This window comes from Hyperoodon ampullatus (assembly GCF_949752795.1).
Source record: "Hyperoodon ampullatus genome assembly, chromosome: 9".
Taxonomy (NCBI): Eukaryota; Metazoa; Chordata; class Mammalia; order Artiodactyla; family Ziphiidae; genus Hyperoodon; species Hyperoodon ampullatus.
In genome coordinates this window covers 103,962,491-103,982,627 of record NC_136922.1, presented here as the reverse complement: position 1 = coordinate 103,982,627, position 20,137 = coordinate 103,962,491, and the positions used below count along the sequence as shown (strand labels likewise).

At 49.0% G+C, this 20,137-nt stretch overlaps 2 protein-coding genes and 1 long non-coding RNA gene across 3 annotated transcripts in view; 2 read left to right on the top strand and 1 right to left on the bottom strand.

The window, feature by feature from the left end:
- Nucleotides 1-3,415: 3,415 nt before the first annotated feature.
- Nucleotides 3,416-5,122, bottom strand: CCT8L2 (chaperonin containing TCP1 subunit 8 like 2; the record flags this gene model as incomplete). The annotated part of the gene is given in 7 exon segments (XM_079711890.1): nt 3,416-3,588; nt 3,591-3,639; nt 3,643-4,230; nt 4,301-4,481; nt 4,483-4,739; nt 4,743-4,975; nt 4,978-5,122. Coding segments are annotated over 7 exon segments (1,626 nt in total).
- A 734-nt stretch (nt 5,123-5,856) lies between these two features.
- LOC307057649 lies at nt 5,857-6,676 on the top strand. Its single transcript, XR_013811060.1, has 3 exons — nt 5,857-5,979; nt 6,187-6,239; nt 6,625-6,676. It is a non-coding gene; the product is annotated as an uncharacterized lncRNA (long non-coding RNA).
- Nucleotides 6,677-14,432: 7,756 nt separating this feature from the next.
- Nucleotides 14,433-20,137, top strand: part of KMT2C (lysine methyltransferase 2C) — a gene marked incomplete at both ends in the record, with an annotated part of 286,382 nt that continues 280,677 nt past the window's right edge. The window contains one exon of the mRNA XM_079711888.1: nt 14,433-14,593. Within this exon, the coding sequence (XP_079568014.1) occupies nt 14,433-14,593 (161 nt within the window). The remainder of the gene's footprint in view (nt 14,594-20,137) is intronic.

The window sequence follows — 20,137 nt, the reverse complement described above, 5'->3', positions numbered from 1 at the left end:
CCACCCAGGCCAGCCACCATCTTCTTCATCCCCCAGGACTCAGAAGTTCTTGTTTTCAGTCCCTGTTTTCTCCTGATCTTATTTCTTTGCTCTCTGCTTGCTGGGTCAACTCAGAACCCCACAACGCAATGTCACTAAATTGGAAGGTTTGGGGATAGAAGAACAGACAAGTCCACCGGCTGCAAGTTTCATAGAGAATGTGCTCTCGAAATTGTTGTTTTTGAAATTCAGCTGCTTCTGGAGCTGAAGACAGCACATCTTGGAAGAAAAAGATGTAGCCAAGTCCTTGGGCCCTTGGAGAACTCGAGACGCTGCATCCTAGGAGAACTTGATTCTGGAACCTTGGAAGCAGAATCCAGACAGACCTGGTAAAATTGAGGTCAAATTCTGGTCAATTTCTCCATAGTCAGTAGGAGAAAAGACACAACTTTATGTCTGATTCAGACATTTTGACACTTAGAATGCTTAAAGATGATGTTAAAAGGATACTTGATTTCTAGGCATAATCAAGATAGAGCTAACTGGGAGTGTAGCTTAGATCAGTGCTTCTCAGACTTTAATATGCACCCCAGTTACCTGGGGATCTTGTTAAAGTGCAAATTCTGACAAAGTAGGTTGTTGAGGGGCTGGAGGCGGCTGAGATTCTGCACGTCTAACATGCACCCAAATGATGCCAGTGCCGCTGGTTCAGGGATCACTGCTAAGTAGCAGGAGTTTAGAAGGCAGGCTTTAGGGTTGGAGATGACCTTCAACTGATGCTAAAAAGAACCTCAACAGCCAAACACTTTGAGTTCGTACTGAGCTCTCCCTTCTGGTCCTCTTCCCCAAGCTGTGTCTGCTAGCTGCCCATGGTAGTCAGCTCAACCATTGTATGACGTTTTCTTCTCTTCTGGAGCTGCTAATGCTCTTTATTTTCTATTTTTTGGCCACAGTGCACGGCATGGCGGAACTTCCCTGACCCTGCACTGGAAGCACGGAGTCTTAACCAATGTACCACTGGGGAAGTCCTAAGGCTCTTTAGATAATAAGAAGGGGAAGCCAGCTCTGGCTTGGTCAAGCAGATTTATCTGAAGGATACTTCGCAGTTTACAGAACTGAAGAGCTGGCCAGCTAGTCATGGACAGATGGGAACCAGGGTGATTCAGGGGCCTCCTTAGCACAAGCTCTAGGACCTTGCCAGCTTTCCCATGAGATGCCTGAATTCTCTCGGTCTTTAGGTTTCAACCTGGGGTTAGATGTTTTTACCTTTAAAGCCCTTAGCATAAGCCAGTTACATTTATATCTGCCATATATTTCTTCATCACTTGTAAGGCTGTCCTTGCTAATTCTAACTTGTGTGTATATATACATATATATATATGTGTGTGTGTATCTGTCTGTCTAGGGGAAAAGGAGATGGTAATGTTACAGTATGATTTCTCCTGTTATCAAAAAAATCACTCGTATATCAAATTTAGGGCACTTAAAAGATACTAAGTTACATGCTTGGCCTTCGTATGTCTTGGATCTATAACTAAAATGTTCTCTGTGAGCAAGAGCTGTCTTCATTTACTTATTTTATCTTGCAAAGTAAACATGCCTTTTTGTCTGATATAAAAAACACTAATTGTAGGGACTTCCCTGGCAGTCCAGTGGTTAAGACTCCATGCTCCCAATTCAGGGGGCACGGGTTTAATCCCTGGTCAGGGAGCTAAGATTCTGCATGCTGCGTGGTGCGGCCAAAACAAACAAACAAACAAAACAAAACACTAATTGTAAATTTTCAATTTACATTTTGAGACATACTTTCTTCATAATCATAGGGGTTATATCTCTGAAAACATCACAACAGAGGAATTTGGGGCAATAAAGTAATGAATAAGAGAATGGGTTTTCCTCTTCTATTTACTGTGTACATTTGGCCAATTACTTAATTTCTCTGAAGCTCGATTGTCTCCTGCAACTGAGAGATAACAAGCTTCTTTCTCATAAGTTTGTTTTGATGATTAAATAAAACGAAGACAAAGTGCTTTTGAACTGCTTTAAAAAGTTACCTCTCTCGGGGGCTTCCCTGGTGGCGCAGTGGTTGAGAGTCTGCCTGCCGATGCAGGGGACATGGGTTCGTGCCCCGGTCCAGAAAGATCCCACATGCCACGGAGCGGCTGGGCCCGTGAGCCATACCCGTTGGGCCTGCGTGTCCGGAGCCTGTGCTCCGCAACGGGAGAGGCCACAACAGTGAGAGGCCCGTGTATCGCAAAAAAAAAAAAAAAAAAAGTTACCTCTCTCTATCATCATCACTATGGAATTTGAGACTCTATGAGAACAATACGCAACCTGAGGGCAGGGGAGAAATATGACAGCACTTAGTTATATTCGCTAAAATATAACGATGAAGACACAACAAGGAAAGACACGTCAAGGATGTTGTACAGATATCACTTATTACTATAAGTTAGTAATAACGAGTATAGTTCTATACATTTTCATCTGCCATCCTTTGTTCACTAACAGCTTCTCAGGATTTCACTTCTGGGTTTCAGAGAATCTTTGCAAATTTGTTTTGCGTTGTTGCAGCTACTATGCCTGCTATAAGACAATTGTTTCTTGAGTCTGGTTCTCTCTGCAAATGCTTACGCTTCTTTGCTTTGATTCTAAGAGACTGCAGCTTCCCATCACCTCAGTTCTGTGCCTACGTTCAGCTCTTTTCCCAGAGGCAGAGTAACTTGGTTAAGTGGGAAAGGTTTTGGGTAACATGTTCCCAGCTCTGCTGAACTCCTCTTTACTGCCCAGGAGTATCTGGGCATAATCACAGCCTGGCCAGGATAACCTGGTGCTAGGTGCTCCCCAGCACTCCTCACCTACACTGGAACTGTAGTGCAGTTCTAAGGTGTGTGTTCTTATCTTTTGTTATATATGCCAAGGATGCTTTTTAAAAAATATATTTCTGCCTGCCAGCTCATTTTCCTCCTTTACATTGATTTTTTGCCTGAAAATAACATTCCCTTCTTTTTCCAAATAATCACAGCAGGAATGAGCGGCCACTCCTTTAAGCTGAAACTGAGGTTCTCAGATTGCTAAAGTGACATTTAGACAGAAATCCTAGACATTTAGAATTCATGCAGGAATACTCAAAACAGTTGGGAAGAGATACCTGCCCTTTTCTGCATCCCCAAAATTCAGGTACTCAATTTAAAAATCTTTAATAGAATTGAATCCTGGAGGAAAGAACAGAATCTGATGGAGAGAAACAGGAAATGAAAAAAGCCATGAATCTGAAAGGAAGTAAATCAATGGAAAGGACTTTAACGGTTATGTTGTTTTTATCTAAAGAAATGGACTCAAATAGCAGCAAACGTGGAGGCAATACAAGGCAACATTCATTTTTGGGGTGGCGATGCCCTCCTTGGCAACCCCATTTTGTTGAGGATGTTGCCACTTATTTGTTCGAAGGACTCCTTTTTTCCATGGGGTATGGGCGATCCTTTGCCTTCTTATGTTCAGGTTTCAGGTCCTGGTGAGGCGTGGGACTTTTCTTGGCTACTACAATGTCATCGCTGGTCAGGAGCTGTAGTACCACATCAGCCACGGCTCGAAGTCCTTGGGCTTTGCTATTAGGGTGTCCCACACCTCTCCCTGGGCCGCATTTATTATCCCTTCGACCTACACTTCTATCAGGAAGTTCCCAGCCTGGTGAGCGCCGTTCATTTCTGCCATCACGTCTGAGACGGCTAAGCCTGCCTTCTCTGCCAGGGTTTCAGGAAGAGACTGCAGGGCCTGGGCAAATGTCAGGAAGGTGGGACCACTGGGCCCTTCCAGTTTGGTTCCTTTCTCTGAGAGCATTTTCGCCAGAGCCACCTCTGTGGCCCCAGCTCCTGGAAGCAGTCTGGGATCCTGGCATAACTGGAAACAGGCATCAATGCCCTGGTAGGCAGCCTGCTCTGCACCCTGTAGCCCCTCAGCAGTGGCCTCCCTGAGCACCAAGGTGAGGGCAGGGGTGCCTGGAGTTTCCCACTCAAATACCACAGCCAAACCTTCTCCCAGTTCCTGCCCGTACACCCGCTGAGACTTCCCTGGCTCCAGCGGAGGAAGCAGATAAGGCATCAGAGGTGTGCCAAGCACCTCGCTCAGGTACACCATCTCCCGCCGGGAATTCACCTGAATCACCATGAGGCCGCACCTGTCAGCATGCGTTAGCGTCTCCTCGTCAATTTCCCCCCAAGCCACCACCACATTAACAGCCGTGGCTGCCGGCTGGGCCCCCTGCTTTTCTATCAGCCTCTCGCCGCCCTTCCTGAACTCGGTCAGGTCATCAGGACTAGGCCTGGGCCCCCTGCTTTTCTATCAGCCTCTCGCCGCCCTTCCTGAACTCGGTCAGGTCATCAGGACTAGAGAGACGAGCCGTGGCCGGGGCATTGGGCCTAGCGGGCCCGAAGGCGCAGGCCATCAGAGCCGCCCTGGCGCCGCTCATCACCATGGCCACCTGGCCGCAGGGCTTGCCGGGCCAGGCCGGGGAGCAGGCACGAGTCCTCCAGCCGCGCCCCGGGCAGCGCGCACACGTGCACGCGCTCCAGCCGGAAGCCGCCGTCCGGCTCCTGGGTGGTCCAGCACGCATGCGCCACCATCTCGGTCAAGGAGTCCGTCTGCTGCAGCCTGTGCGTGTTCGTCACCGAGTGCAGGGCCCGGAACGGGTCCTCCAGAGGCCCCAGCGTCCGGATGGCCAGGGACGGCAGCAGGGCCAGCGTCTCGGCGGCCGCCGCGGCCTAGGCCTCCCGGAGCTGGGTGCGCGGCAGGCCGGCCCGCAGCAGGCGCTCGGCCTGCGCCAGCAGGGCCTGGGCCAGGGGCACCACGAAGGCCGCGCCGTCGCCGCTCTGCTCCGCCTGGCCCTGCGCCGCCAACCGCAGCAGCCGGGCGGCGGGGTGCTCCAGCTCCAGCACCCGGAGGATGGCCGTGGCGTACCCCGTGACCACGGTTTCTCCTTTGGCGGTCACCAGGAGCTCTGCCGCCCCTGGGGGCCGTCGCAGGGCCGCAGGACTCTGGCCAAGGTGTGCGCCGCGGCCAAGCTGCTCAGCGGGTGCTTCTTCTTGGCCGCCGGCGTTGCCAGCCGTTCGGGCAGCTCAGGCGCCGAAGGGGCTCTGCTGTCCATCGCCCGCGGTGGCCCACCCGGCCGCAGACAGGCGCTAGAACAGCAGCAGGCGCCCCGGGAGGAGATCTCTGAAGCCCCTCGAGGGGTCAGTGGGAAAAGCAGCCAAATACCCATCAACTGGTGCCTGGAGAAGCCGGCGCTCTGGGCCCGGGCGCAAGGATGGTCTGCTGAGAGCTGAGCCCTAAAACCACCCCCAGACTGATCTGAAAAGGAACGGGGCCCTTGGGGCCTCTGGGGCTTGGTAGCTGAAACAGATCTGATCTTGATTAAGTCACAAGTGGCGCATGGAACCAGGGCAGGGAATGAGGTTACAGAAGGATGGACCCTGAGTTGGGAGGCCCTGGGGCAGGCGGAAGGCAGGCCCGGTTGTCCCCCAGAGGGGGGGACACGCGTACCCGGGGCCCCAGAGTTACATTTAAACTTCAAAGACAGGGAAGAGGAAACCAGGTGAAAACCCACCCACTTCAGATTCCTGGTGAAGCTGTGGCTCCCGTTGTTTGGTTGGTTGGTCTGGGTCTTTTTTGTGTTTTGAGAGGGAAATTGTTTTGTTTACCTTCTCATGCAGCGCTCTGTAACCCTAGCCACGTTTGGTTACCTGTACGCCTCGGCCTCTTTGGCCACCTTATCCGCTTGTGTCGCTCATCAGGTTCCTTAAGGTGTCTGCTGGTCTGTTTGTCTTTCCGGTTGCAGATGTGTGAGGCTGCACAGTGTGGGACAACTCTTCCCAATGACGGTGATGACACTGAGCTGGCAAAGGCAGGTCAAGACAAGGGAGGGAAAGAGGCTGACCGCCTGCAGACAGAGTAATAGACATGGACGCAGAGGAGTGAAAGTGACCGGGAAGGCAGCGAACCAGAGTGAGTGGGGCTGGGGCTGGGGCCCTCCCACCCTTACCCTCAGCCCTTAGAATTTGAGCTCCCTCCTTCCATCCTCCCTCCTTCCTTCCTTCTCTTGCTCCCTCCTGTCCTCATATGGCACCTACTGGAGTAATGATTGCTTCTTCTTTAGTTTAACAAATATTCATGAGCATCTACTCTGTTCAGTGTACATCTACTCTGTTTCAGTGGTCACAAAGATGGCAGGAACGAGACCAGTGAGGGAAAGAGATTGGTACCAAGTGAGTACAACTTCCTTAGGTGTTGGGCAGAGCAGCAGCAGGAAGTGATGAAAATATCTATTAAGATTAGGGGAGGGCTTCCCCGGTGGCGCAGTGGTTGAGAGTCCGCCTGCCGATGCAGGGGACACGGGTTCGTGCCCCGGTCCGGGAAGATCCCACATGCCGCGGAGCGGCTGGGCCCGTGAGCCATGGCCGCTGAGCCTGCGCGTCCGGAGCCTGTGCTCCGCAACGGGAGAGGCCACAACAGTGAGAGACCCACTTACTGCAAAAAAAAAAAAAAAAAAAAAAAGATTAGGGGAGGACTTCCCTGGTGGTCCAGTGGTTAAGACTCCACACTCCCACTGCAGGGGGCATGAGTTCCATCATTGTTTTAATATTTCCACAGACAAGAAGATAGTGAGAAAGAAAAGGAAAAGAGTGTCACAGTGAAAGTTAAATACAATTAAGGCTAAAAAGGACATAAATTTGGGCTTCCCTGGTGGTGCAGTGTTAAGAATCCACCTGCCAATGCAGGGGACATGGGTTCGAGCCCTGGTCCGGGCAGATCCCACATGCCGCGGAGCAACTAAGCCCGTGCGCCACAACTACTGAGCCTGCACTCTAGAGCCCACAAGGCACAACTACTGAAGCCCGTGCGCCTAGAGCACATGCTCTGCAACAGAAGAAGCCACCGCAATGAGAAGCCCGCGCACCACAACGAAGAGTAGCTCCCACTCGCCACAACTAGAGAAAGCCCGTGCGCAGCAACGAAGACCCAACGCAGCCAAAAATAAATAAATAAAATAAATAAATGTATTAAAAAATAAATTTGGAGAAAAAACTTTTTCTTTGCAAAGCAACTCGATTGCTTTTGTAAAAATGATACTCATTCATTATACAACTTAAAAGGAAAAAATACAAAGAAGGTAAATGTCATTTGGAATCCCAGCCCAGAGACAGTCATTGTTTATATTTGGATGAATATTATTACTTTACACACATATGCATACATAGCTTGTGGATTTACACAGTTTTACATATGTGAGTTATATGATACATATTGTATATGCTTGTCTGTAATAATTTTCCCCTTAATGTTATCTTGGCTGACAAATGTTTCTAAGGAGGTATTATGTTGTCTGAAGACTGTGGACAACTTTTTTTTTTTTTTTTGGCTGAGCCTTGTGGCATGCAGGATCTTAGTTCACCGACCAGGGATCGAACCTGTGCCACCTGCAGTGGAAGTGCAGAGTCCTAACCACTGGACCACCAGGGAAGTCCCCGTGGACAACTATTTTGATTTCTTTTGATTTTAGAGACTCCATTAGAAAAGGCGTGATCCTCCATGTCCAGGCTTCTGAAAACCAGTAACACTGAGAGGACTGTCATAACAAACGCTGGTTGTAGGGGGCAAAGAGGACTTGCCTGTTCCCTTATAGAAAAGTAAATTATAACAACAAAATGTAGCAAAGTATTCATGTATACCTTGTCTATAAAGTTACAGTTTCTTTTTTCAAGTAGACTCCTGTAAGGGATCATCTTAGCTCTTTTTCTTGAAAGTAACATACATTTTCCCATTTATTTCACTTATTCAACAACTCTGTTGAGCCCCTGCTGAGTAATAGGGATAGAAGGTGAATAAGGCAGACAGCTAGTGTCTCCAGTGGGCTTAGGCTGGGATACAGACAGTTAAGTGGGCAATTCATTACAGGGCATGAGAGCTGTGATGGGGAAAGCACAGGTGTTGTAGAAGCATCCAGGGGGACACATAACCTTCATCATGGGAAGAACGGTGGTCAGGGTGAGGTGAAGTCTAAAGAGAGCTGAAGGGGAAAAAAAAACAAGAAGTGGGAATTGGCCAGGTGAAAAGGGCTGGCGGGGTGGGAGGGGTTGGGACAGCCTGGTGAGGTTTGTAGTGCACCAAAAATAGGCCTGAAGGCTGGAGCTCCTGGTCTGGTGGACAGGAGAGGAACACTTTGGCTGGAGGGTAGCAGGGACTCCCCAGGACCCAGTGAGCCACGCCAATTTAGAATTCAACCTGAAGGGTGATGCATGGGACTGTAAGTTCCATTTCCATTGTAAAAGTAGATAATTTCCTGTTGTGAAATCCTTACCTGTGTGACTACACAGCACAGGGGAAGGTGAGGATCCAGTCATTGCCTTGCACCCTTAAAGGCACTCAGCTCATTACACTCCAAACAGTAAATTTTGTTTTTGTTTTTGTTTTGGTCGTGCTGTGCAAGGCATGCAGTATCTTAGTTCCCCAACCAGGGATCAAACCCGTGCCCCCTGCAATGGAAGTGTGGAGTCTTAATCACTGGACTGCTGGGGAAGTCCCCCAACGGTAAAGTTTGGACTGAAATTTTGTAGAGGTACCTCTACAAAGATCAAACTAACCAAGGAGCTACTAAATCTCAATTTTACTTTTTTACTATGTGGACACTGTCATTGTTAAATTCACATTGATTTTATTTATTCTTTGGATAAATTGATTAGATGTAAAATAAATGTAAATAATTTGTGCATGTGGGTGCGTGTGCCAGGAAGGGTTTGCATGCAGTTAATACATATAAAAATTTCTAACAACCTAATTTTGATCTGCTAAGGTGGGTAGGCATCAATATAGACGGTTTGGTGGTTGTATTGGGTTGAATAGTGCCCCCCAATATTCATACTCTTCCTGGAACTTAGAGTGTGACCTTATTTGGAAATAGGATTGTTGTGGATGTGACTAATTAAGATGAGGTCATGCTGGAGTAGGGCGGACCATTACACACACACACACACACACACACACACACACACACCCGGGAGAACATCGTGTGTGAGGAATAGACACATAGGGAAGGTGGCCATGTAATGGTGGGGGCAGGCTGGAGGGATGCACCTGCAAGCGCAGGAATGCCCAGGAACACAGGCGACCACCTGAAGCGGAGCAAGGCCTGGGACAGATTCTCCCCCAGAGCCCACCATGAGGGGCCAGCCCTGCCGACACCTTGATTTTGGACTATTAGCCACCAGGACTGTGAGAGAATACATTTCTATTGTTTTAAGCTGCCTGTTTGGAGTAGTTTTTTCTTTTTTCTTTTTTTTTGCAGTACGCGGGCCTCTCACTGCTGTGGTCTCTCCCGCTGCGGAGCACAGGCTCTGGACACGCAGGGTCAGCGGCCATGGCTCATGGGCCCAGCCGCTCTGCGGCATGTGGGATCTTCCCAGACCGGGGCACGAACCCACATCCCCTGCATCGGCAGGCGGACTCTAAACCACTGCGCCACCAGGGAAGCCCTGGAGTAGCTTTTTGCAGCAGCTATAGGAACCCAATACATTAGTCCTTATATATTAATGAAGGAAGGAACCTAATGAAGTGTGTGTGTGTGTGTGTGTGTGTGTGTGTGTGTGTGTCTGAAGAGGGGGGCTGTCTGCTGCTTTCTCCCACCCTTGCCCTTACCCCTAAACTCCCAGATGCGTTAAAAATTTTTTTTTATTATTTAAATTTTATTTTATTTTATTTTATATGGCAGATTCTTATTAGGTATCTATTTTATACATATTAGTGTATACATGTCAACCCCAATCTCCCAGTTCATCCCACACCACCCCCCCTGCCACTTTCCCCCCTTGGTGTCCATATGTTTGTTCTCTACATCTGTGTCTCTATTTCTGCCCTGCAAACCGGTTCATCTGTACCATTTTTCTAGGGCTGTCTGCTGCCTTCTCCCACCCCTGCCCTTCCCTGCAAACTCCCAGATGCATTTTTTAAAAAACTGTGGTCTTCTACACAGTAGATGTAAATATTTAATCTTTCTATTTGTATGTTTTTCTTAATTTTTTTTTGGCTGCGTTGGGTCTTTGTTGCTGCGCACGGGCTTTCTCTAGTTGCAGCAAGTGGGTCTGCTCTTCGTTGCGGTGCGTGAACTTCTCACTGCGGTGGCTTCTCTTGTTGCGGAGCACGGGCTTTAGGCGTGTGGATTCAGTAGTTGTGGCTTGTGGGCTCTAGAGCGCAGGCTCAGTAGTTGTGGTGCACAGGCCCAGTTGCTCTGCGGCATGTGGGATCTTTCCGGACCAGGGATTGAACCCGTGTCCCCTGCATTGGCAGGCGGACCCCCAACCACTACGCCACAAGGGAAGTCCCTGTATGTTTTTCCATGTTTATTTTTCAGTTGCTTGATTGCCTTTTTTGTGTTTATCTTGTTCAGTAGTGCCAGGTTTAAAGTATAGACCCCCTAGAGGGCAAGATTCATGTCTCTATAAAACGTGCTGTAGAACGTTTACATATGCGTCATACTCTTTTTTTTTTTTGCGGTACGCGGGCCTCTCACTGTTGTGGCCTCTCCCGCTGCGGAGCACAGGCTCCGGACGCGCAGGCTCAGCGGCCATGGCTCACGGGCCCAGCCGCTCCGCGGCATGTGGGATCTTCCCAGACCGGGACACGAACCCGTGTCCCCTGCATCGGCAGGCCGACTCTCCACCACTGCGCCACCAGGGAAACCCTAACAACATTTTTTTTGACTGAAAAATAAAGGACAAAAAATGATAGCCTATGACTGCAACTTTTTAAAGTGCAATTTTAACAGTAAAAATATGAACACAAATCTTATAAGATCTAGCATTTACATTTTGAGCGGTCTTTTCACACAACTGTAAAAGTTTGGTTCCTACAAAACCCTGAGGAATTTAAGACTTTATGGGAAAATAAGGAGAGGGATAACATTTAGTAGTGAATCTATGGGAAAGCCTTATAAATACTTTCACGTTCACTAAAACAAAGTGATAAAGACTGCTCTCTCAAGAAAGACATCAATGACATTTTATAGGCCTTCAATTAGTAAGAATGTCTACTGTACCATGAATTTTTATTCACTGTCATTTGTATGCTAGACACTTTGAGAATCTCCTTTGCTTACAGTGTCATGAGATGTTGCTTTTTCTTTTTTGCAGATAACAACCCTTACTCCCACTCACATTTTAAACATTTAATACATGTTTATGATTATACTACATGTGCTCTGAAAGATTGATGTATTATAGAAAAATGTAATATAGAAAGTGAAAGTCCCTTGTAATCCAGTCCTTTAGAGATGATTGCTGTTAACACTTGGGTGCATGTCTACCATATTTTTTAAGTGCCTATTTAACGTGTACTTATTAGAAGGTAGACATTCTTTTTTTTTCTTTTTTTTTGCACTTGGTCCTTCCAGATGCTCGTTGTCTTTCTGGTTTTATAATTTTGAGGAACCTACCTCAGCTATCTGCCTCCTGGATTTTTGCCATTGTGGTCTCAGAGCTGTGTAATTTGGATGACAGAGATGGAAAAACCTTTGAAAGACCCTTATTTAAGTTGAGTAAGTATTCCCTGAATACTTCCTCTGCATCCTGGGTTATATTTTGTTTGCTCTGCCCACAATAACTTCACGCTGATGAGCCTCCTATCCGTCCTTTTAAAACACTTCCCAACTACTTGTCTGCTCACAGTAGCCAAAGGAATGGAGACTGAAGGCTGGGTTTACTTTCATCATCTTTTATCTTTCCAGAAGTAACACTGCACAAACTTCTATTTCTACCCTTCCATTTATTCTACCCACTTTTCTGTTCCCAGTCCCTACTTGTTTCCTTTAAGAACTTGTCTCCAGCAGGAGTGACTTGCAATTTGCACATTCTGGTTCTTAAATTCTCCCAAGTGCTGACAAGTATACTGAAGTAAGTTGTCCTGATGTGGAATTTTGTGCATATGAAACACACAGTTGGAAATGACTCTTCTAATTTCAGTACTGAACACAGATAAACATTTGGATCGATAATCCATTTTTTGAAAGTATACTTTATTTAGTGTAATGTACAGAAAATGAAAAAGTGAGTAATAAACTTTATATCACTTCATAAATGTATCTTCATAAATGTATGACTTCATAAATTAGTCATGCATATGTTGTATTTTTATGTATAATAATAGTCAGACACTTTTAATTTATAGTTTTCATTTACCAGGCTAGCTTCTCCCCAATCTCAAAATTTAAATTTAGTAAGCTTGAAAAAGCCAGCAGGAACTAAACCTTTAAGGGATTCAAACGACTGTCTTATTGTGGTCCTCACTTCAGCCCTTTCAAGAAACTATGCTTTAGTCAGAAGAGGCTCTGGAAACTGTGCATGTTTGCCCAAATACACACAAATATACGGTTCAGAGTTTATATTCTGGCTATTGGGAAGGGAAGGCAAACAACACAGCAGGAAAAACCGCGTTTTATTCTTACCTTACACTAGAACTGTTGTGAAGATGGAAAGAAATCATAATCAGAAAGTGCCCGAGGTGTCCGGCCTAGAGTCTAAGCCTGTAAGATGATAGTTTACCCCAGTCCTTTTGCAAATGGTTGATAGGTCGTAATAGTTTTTCCCAATTCAAATCTATGTTTTTCACTCCCCTAGAGAATGGGAAGGAAATCAGAGAAGAGTACATTGTCCAAGTGTTGGTCCCTGTTAGAATAAGGAGCCCAGAACTCCCCACCTGTAACTCTCCTTCCTTCCTTCCTAAGCGCACATGTCAGATCTCGGACCCTAGCAGCCCCAGCTTTCCTTCACCGTTTTTAGGTAGTGTAAGAGGTGGCTTACAAGTCCTTCCATTTTTGTCTCTTCGTCACAACACACCCAACGTTAAAACCAAGTTGTCGGGGTTTTACTGGTTCATTATGTCTCTCAGCACTTTATCCCTCAAAATGCCGTCGTTCTTTTTGTCTGACAGCTTTATAAACCCTTTCCGGATCATTTTTAAAACAACGCTGTAATAACGAAAGTATCCCTGGAACTGGAGTAGAACGAAGTTGCACTCCATTTCTTTTCCTCCACCGACGCGCATTACAACGAACGAACGCTGAACGTGCGCCCGGCAAAGCCCCTCCGGGCCGGTCCCCGCGCCCCGCCGGGGATGGGGGTGGGAGTGGAGGCGCGGGGCGCGGGGGGAACCCGGGCCCGCCGCGCGCCGGGGCGGGACGAGCTCTACACCCGCCCGCCAGTCCGCGGAGGCCGAGCGCCTGCGGAGCGCGGACGCGGCCCGCCTCGTCCTCGCTCTCCCTCCGCGCACTCCCCGGACCCCGATCCCGGATTCGCTCATCCGCAGCTTGGCGCTCTCCCGAGCCGGAGCCGGAGCCGGAGCCCCAGCCGGAGCCGGAGTTGGAGTCGCGGCGCTGCCCGGCCGCCGCGTCAGAAGAGGAGGGAGCGGGGGCGGGGGAGGGGCGGTGAGGTCAGCGGCGGCGGCGCGTCCGCGGGCGGCGCATGCGCGGAGCGAGCCCCGTGAGTGGCAGCGGCGGCGAGCGGGGGGCGGTGGGGCCGGCGGAGTGGGGGAGGGGGCGGGGGCGTCGCGGCGGCCGTGTGTGGGCGAGACGGCGGCGAGTTTGAGAGGTCTGTGGTGCGGGGGCGCTCTGCGAGACCCGGCGCGGCCCTCGCGCGACGGCCACGGTCGAGTGTGTGTGTCTGTGTGTGGTACACGCACACCCGCAAAACTTCCTCCTCCCCTGCCCGGAGGGCTGGCGCGGGCGCTGAGGGGCCGGCGCTCGCAAAGCCCGGAACCCACAACAACTGGAGCAGCTGTCAAAACTTCGCCGCCGCCGCCGCCCGGCCTGACGCGGCCCGCGCGGGGGAGGGGCAGCCGGCGGGGGGCGCGACCCCCGCCCGCCGCCGCCGCCGGCCCGCCGCTCCCCGCGCCGCGGCCCCTTTCTCCTCCCCGCTGCGGGCGGCCTGGGGGAGGGGCGCGGGCGGAGACCCCCGGGGCCGGCGCCCTTCGTGCCCCCTCAGTAGCCCCGCCCCGCCCGGCGCCGCCCGCCCCGCACCCGCCCGGCACCCGCCCGGCACCCGCGCCCGCACCCACACCCGCACCGCCCGAGGGCCGCCCGCCCGCCCCGCCCGCACCTCCCCGCCCCGGTCCGGCCCCTCCCTCCCGCCCGCCTGCCCGCCGCGCCCCGCCCGCCGCCCCCCGCCCGGCCCCTGCGCGCCGAGGTGCGCGCGCTCGCGCGTATGTGTGTGAGTGCGTGTCCTGCTCGCTCCATGTTGCCGCCTCTCCCGGTACCTGCTGCTGCTCCCGGGGCTGCGGGAAATGCGAGAGGCTGAGCCGGGGAGGAGGAACCCGAGCAGCAGCGGCGGCGGCGGCCGCGGCGGCGGCGGCGGCGGCGGCGGGAGGAGCCCCCCAGGAGGAGGACCGGGATCCATGTGTCTTTCCTGGTGACTAGGATGTCGTCGGAGGAGGACAAGAGCGCGGAGCAGCCGCAGCCGCCGCCACCCCCCCACGAGGAGCCCGGAGCCCCGGCCCCGAGCCCCGCAGCCGCAGACAAAAGACCTCGGGGCCGGCCTCGCAAAGATGGCGCTTCCCCTTTCCAGAGAGCCAGAAAGAAGTAAGTTGAGTGTGAGGGAGCCAGGCCGGGAGCCAGCCGCGGCGCCGGCCCGGAGCTGTCACCGGCGCGCCCGGCCCCGCCGCCCCCGCGCGCCCCCGGCCGCCCCCGCGGGGTGGGGTGGGGCCCGCGCGGGCCGCGCGGCTCGGGCCCGGGGCGCCCGCTCCGCGCCCCGCGCCGGCGCCCGGCCTCCCGCGGCCGCCCGCACTTCCCTCCGCCGGCCCGGTTCCGACGGCTCGCGCCGCCGCCACACTTTACTTTTTAGTTTGGCCCCGGCGCCGGGTGTTCCGTGGCTTCTCTTTTTGGGGAAATTTCTCGTCGATGCCCCTGGGCCTCGCCGGGTCGTTTAGCAGACGAGCCCGGAGCACAGCTGGGTAGTCGCCGGACGGGCTCCCGCTCGGCTCCCAGGCGCTCGGCTCCGGGACGCTCGCCGAGCTGTCAAAACGCCGCGGCCAGGTGGTCCCCCGGCCCGGTTGGGCGGGGGAGCAGGAAACGGACGCAGCCGGAGCTGCTTTTCTTTGTCAGCCGGTCGCTCCTTTAACTTTTCTCGCTCCCAAACCTCTGCTTTCGTGCTTTAATGATACATTAGGAAGTCCTCCGACCGCTTCCCCTCCCCTCCCCTCCCCCAGCCGGGCCCCGCACTGCCCAGCGCCGAGAGCACTAGTCTGTGCGGTCGCTCCGCGTAGGGGACGGAGTGCAGCAAGTTTTGGAAACGTCGCTGCCACCGCAGGCCGATAGCGAGGAGCATGTTCGTTCGGGTCCAGACGGATATAAATGTGGCCGAACTTCCATCGGAGTCGCCACTCGCGGCTGTTACTGGGGGCAGGAGTCGCTCTCGTGTGCTTTTGAGCAAGCACTAGGGCTGTGCGCCTCCGGCCATTCGCTGGTTAGAAATGTCTTTTTACAAAATGGTTATAGGACAACTTTGCCTGTGGATCCAGAAGCCCGTTTCAGTGCCCGTGAGTCGCTGAGCGCTCGTGGCTCTTCAGGCTGCTGCTGTGGAAGGTCTGTGGCCGTCTTTCGGAGTTGTAGGAAGGCGTGTATTGCTTACTCATTTCATTCTGTGGTCGTCTCAGGGAACTGGTTAGTGGAAGGGTGCACCGGGACGCCGAGGAAAGCAGCATACTTACGGATAGTCTGGTTTTTTGTTGTTGTTTTTTCTTTTTTTGATGGGGTGCATTCGTTTAGTAATAGCATTGTTAGGTTTGGTGGTACATAGTAAAAATAGTAAGTGTTAACGCAAGGCAGAGAACAGGGTTGTGGGAAACCCGTGAAGCTCTGCACTGGACGTGCTCTTTTTCGCTTTGCTATTCTTTTACTATGAACATGATTCAGGGCCTTCGACTTGCCCTCCATATTTTATTGCCATCTCTTACCTAGCTGTGACAAATCTTGAGGGAAACAAGTACAGGATGTATACATTATTAGTTTCTTTGTGATATAGAGTTGGGGTTTATTATACTACTTGCATTGTAATGTCTGGTACAAAATGCCATTGTTATTCCTGTATTAACTGAAATTTCGAGAAGGAAGGTGCAGTTTCAAGTAATTTTAAACTTCTTTGCCACTTTTTTAGTATCCTTTAAAGAAACACATACGAAGCCATAGTAGGGTTTTAACTTGATTGCTTCCCATTTTCACTATTTCTTGGTTTCTTTCTGAACATTAATTTGGGATTATAACGTGTTCGGTTTGCTTTTAAATTCTTACCTTAGAAAGAGCAGACCTATCTATGTTGTTCTCACCCCTACACATCCAAGTGTGTGTGAGTGTGTGAGTGTGCACACTTCCCCTGAGATTGCAATGAGCTCATTTGTATTAGTGCAACTCCTGGGTGCAGCAGAAGAAAGGTTGGTTTAGGGTATTGTCACTTTATTATTTTAATTTTTACGTCATATTATGAGTGGGAAAAAGGTAGCCCTTTGAGAAGTTAAAACCTCTCTATAGAATGCCATTAATATAACAGTAAAAAAAAAAAAACCTCAACACTTTGGAAAATGTTTAGAACAGTTCTAAGTCATAAGAGAGCTTTTTAGATTTGAAAACTGGTACAGCATTCCTTATAGGTAATTAAGTCTAGTGGTAACTTTGATCGTTCCCAACTTCTTAGTGAATTCTTTAAAACTAGGTGTGTCTTTTGAGGGAAATGGAATCTCCAGTCGTTTTAGAAACATGTAAATAGAAACTAATATCTGAAATGGAAAGCAAAGAGAGGGGTTTTCAATTGTGTGTATCTGCACTGTATTAAGATACATGCAGAAAAGACCCTGTAGTTAGCTGGGTAGTGCAGACCCTGAAAGTGAAACTGATGTGTAACAAATGTAAATTAGGTTTGTAAATGTTAAAATTATGTGGAATTGCAGATAACTCAGAAATGAAAATTAATATCTTTGTGGAATGCAGTGGAGATAAAGGTGTTTAAATTGTCAGTGTTATTTAGATGGTCAGTAAGTGGGTTGCTTTACCCTAGGGCAGATGCCTTATGCCACTATTTTTTAAAAGTAGGTTGTGTATTTGTTTTCGGATTAAAAAAAAAAGGTAACTATGGACTAGTAACTACACATTCTTTGAGTTTAAATGTTTGAATTTTTAGTAATTAGGTAAAAATTAAGCATTTTCTTGTTTTATAGTGTTAGATAATTTTTGTGTTTTAGCACATGTGAAAAGCATATGTGGTTACTGGTTTTACGTTAACTATTATTACTTTAAAATTATATTTACAACCTAAAATCAAGAATTTTGCACTGAAGGTCTTAATCTTAGAGGCAGAGTTTGAAACGTAGGTGTGTAAATAGGGAAATATCAACTGGAACAGTGAAATTGGCACATGTCTAAAAGTTCTCTTGCACAGTAAGGACTGCCTGTTACTTAGTCTTTATCAGAGGTGCAGGTCTTCCCATTGGTGCAGAAGCTCCCGCTGCAGGGCAGGCACGTACCAGAGGTTGGAGTTATTTTTCTATTAAGGTGAAGGAAACCCTTCCTGAAACTTGGATTTTATCTTTTCTTCCTTAGAGTATACACCCACATTACTAAGTTGGGAAGCCAAGTGGAGATTCTGCCATATTTCTTACCACGTGAACAAAGTTGATGTCCAGGCTGGGTGGTGTGGGGGTGGCACAGAAGCGGCAGGTGGTGGGGATAGGGTCTCTGGGGTGCCACCCTTGACTCTCTCTGAATCAACTCTTGATACCCTGAACCACTTTCTTTTAAGAGGTCAATTACTGTTATTAGAAAGTCACCTTGAGGGACTTTCTGAGGTGGTGCAGTGGTTAAGAATCTGCCTGCCAATGCAGGGGACACGGGTTCGAGCCCTGGTCCGGGAAGATCCCACATGCCACGGAGCAGCTAAGCCCGTGCGTCACAACTACTGAGCCCGCGTGTCACAACTACTGAGCCTGCACGCCTAGAGCCCGTGCTCCGCAACAAGAGAAGCCACCGCAATGAGAAGCCCGCTCGCCGCAACTAGAGAAAGACTACGCACAGCAACGAAGATTCAATGCAGCCTAAATAAATAAATAAATAAGCTTATTTTTTTTTTTTTTTAAATTTATTTATTTATTTATTTATTTAATTTAGTTATTTTTGGCCGTGTTGGGTCTTCGTTTCGGTGTGTGGGCTTTCTCTATTTGCAGCAAGCGGGGGCCACTCCTCATCGCAGTGCGCGGGCCTCTCACTGTCGCGGCCTCTCTTGTTGCGGAGCACAAGTTCCAGACGCGCAGGCTCAGTAGTTGTGGCTCACGGGCCTAGTTGCTCCGTGGCATGTGGGATCTTCCCAGACCAGGGGTCGAACCCATGTCCCTTGCATTGGCAGGCAGATTCTCAACCACTGCGCCACCAAGGAAGCCCTATTTTTTAAAAAAAGAAAAGGAAGTCACCTTGAGTATTCCTGTAGAAAAAATTAGGTACAACCAGTGATGTCATACAAGGGACCAGCAAAAAATGGCTCTGCTGCAGGGGACTATTGCTGTTCTATACTTGTAAGCATTCTCCCCCGCCCCCCCCCAAACCTCTCATTTCCATAGCTGTCAACTTGAAATCAGTGAAACAAACAAAAAAAGTGTATTGCATTATAATATATGCAGTTTCATAAAACAACAGTTTATAGTTGAGACATCACTATTATTTGTGCTTTTTGAGATGATGCAAATTTGTAATTTTTATTATATTCTTCTTATTTTTCAAGAAATTAGATGCAGGGAAATTTTCAGTAATTACTGGTCTCTAGCATTTAATGCGCACTGAAATGTTTTAATTTACCTGAAAAGCTGGTCCTGGAATGGCAGCCTCTTTTATCTGTTAGGTGGCCTCATTGTAGTTTGCTTTTGTCCTGTTGTTGGTCTTCTACATGGACTCTCTAGTCTTTGAGAATATGATATTTTTAGTGTAAAATAAAAATTATATTTGGTATAATATGGTTCTTAAAACTTGATAAACATGGATTTCCATGTAAATTTAACTGTATCACAACAGTTTATTTTCTCATTTTGAAAATAGTGGTTTAGTACATTTTCCTATTATCAGTTAATTCTTTTTTTAATAAGTTAATTAACACACACACACTTATTGGAAAGTTTGTTCAGTATCAGCCAAAAATTATGTTCAGGGGCTTCCCTAGCGGTCCATTGGTTAAGACTCCACGCTTCAAATGCAGGGGGCGTGGGTTCGATCCCTGGTCAGGGAACTTAGATCCCACATGCTGTGGGGAGCGGCCATAAAAAAACAAAAACAAAAAATAAAAAGTATGTTCAGTCCAGATGTCTCATAGATTAAAAACTATATCAAATCCTGTCAAGGGTTTCATACACCTCCCCACCAGGTGAGAGCAGAGAGAATATCTAAAGCTCTCCATAACTAAAAACTGACTGTTTCCCCTTTGGAAGATCAGTGAAGTTTCATGGAAGCCCCTCAGTCATAACCATAAGTGCCTTAAAGACTACAAGGTTGGACAATCACTGTCTGCCCAGAGGAAATATGACTGTGGCCTGGGGAATAACATGCAGTTTTGCAGAAAGTTGGGGGAGAAGGGGAGAGTTAGAGCAGTGTCTTGTCACCCCGCAGTGACTACAAATCTGTCGTGGTAGAATTAACTGATAAGGGACTTCCCTGGTGGCACAGTGGTTAAGAATACACCTGCCAATGCAGGGGACACAGTTTCGATTGTGTCCTTTTTTTTTTTTTTTTTAATTGTTTTGGCGCATCTTTTAATTTCAACAAGATGATTAATCCCTTCCTCCTTTAACACTTTCTTTATCATGTTTGTGCTACAGTGGCTATTTTCAGAACTGCTTGGCGGTATAAGTTCAAAAGTTATGGAGTGAAATAGGGATAATCCCCTGCCCTCCCCTCCCCTCCTCCCCTCCCCATAAATGTATGCTTGTGGTTAGTGTGAAAATCTAGTACAAAGATGAATCTTGAATTTGTAGTTGGAAGTGTCAGTCTCTTTGCAGAACTGAAGGACTTAAGAGCACAAGAGAACCAGGAATGACACAGCTCTTTTTGCACTTTCTCTAGAAAAAGCCTCCTGTAAAAGACAGGAAGATTGTTTGC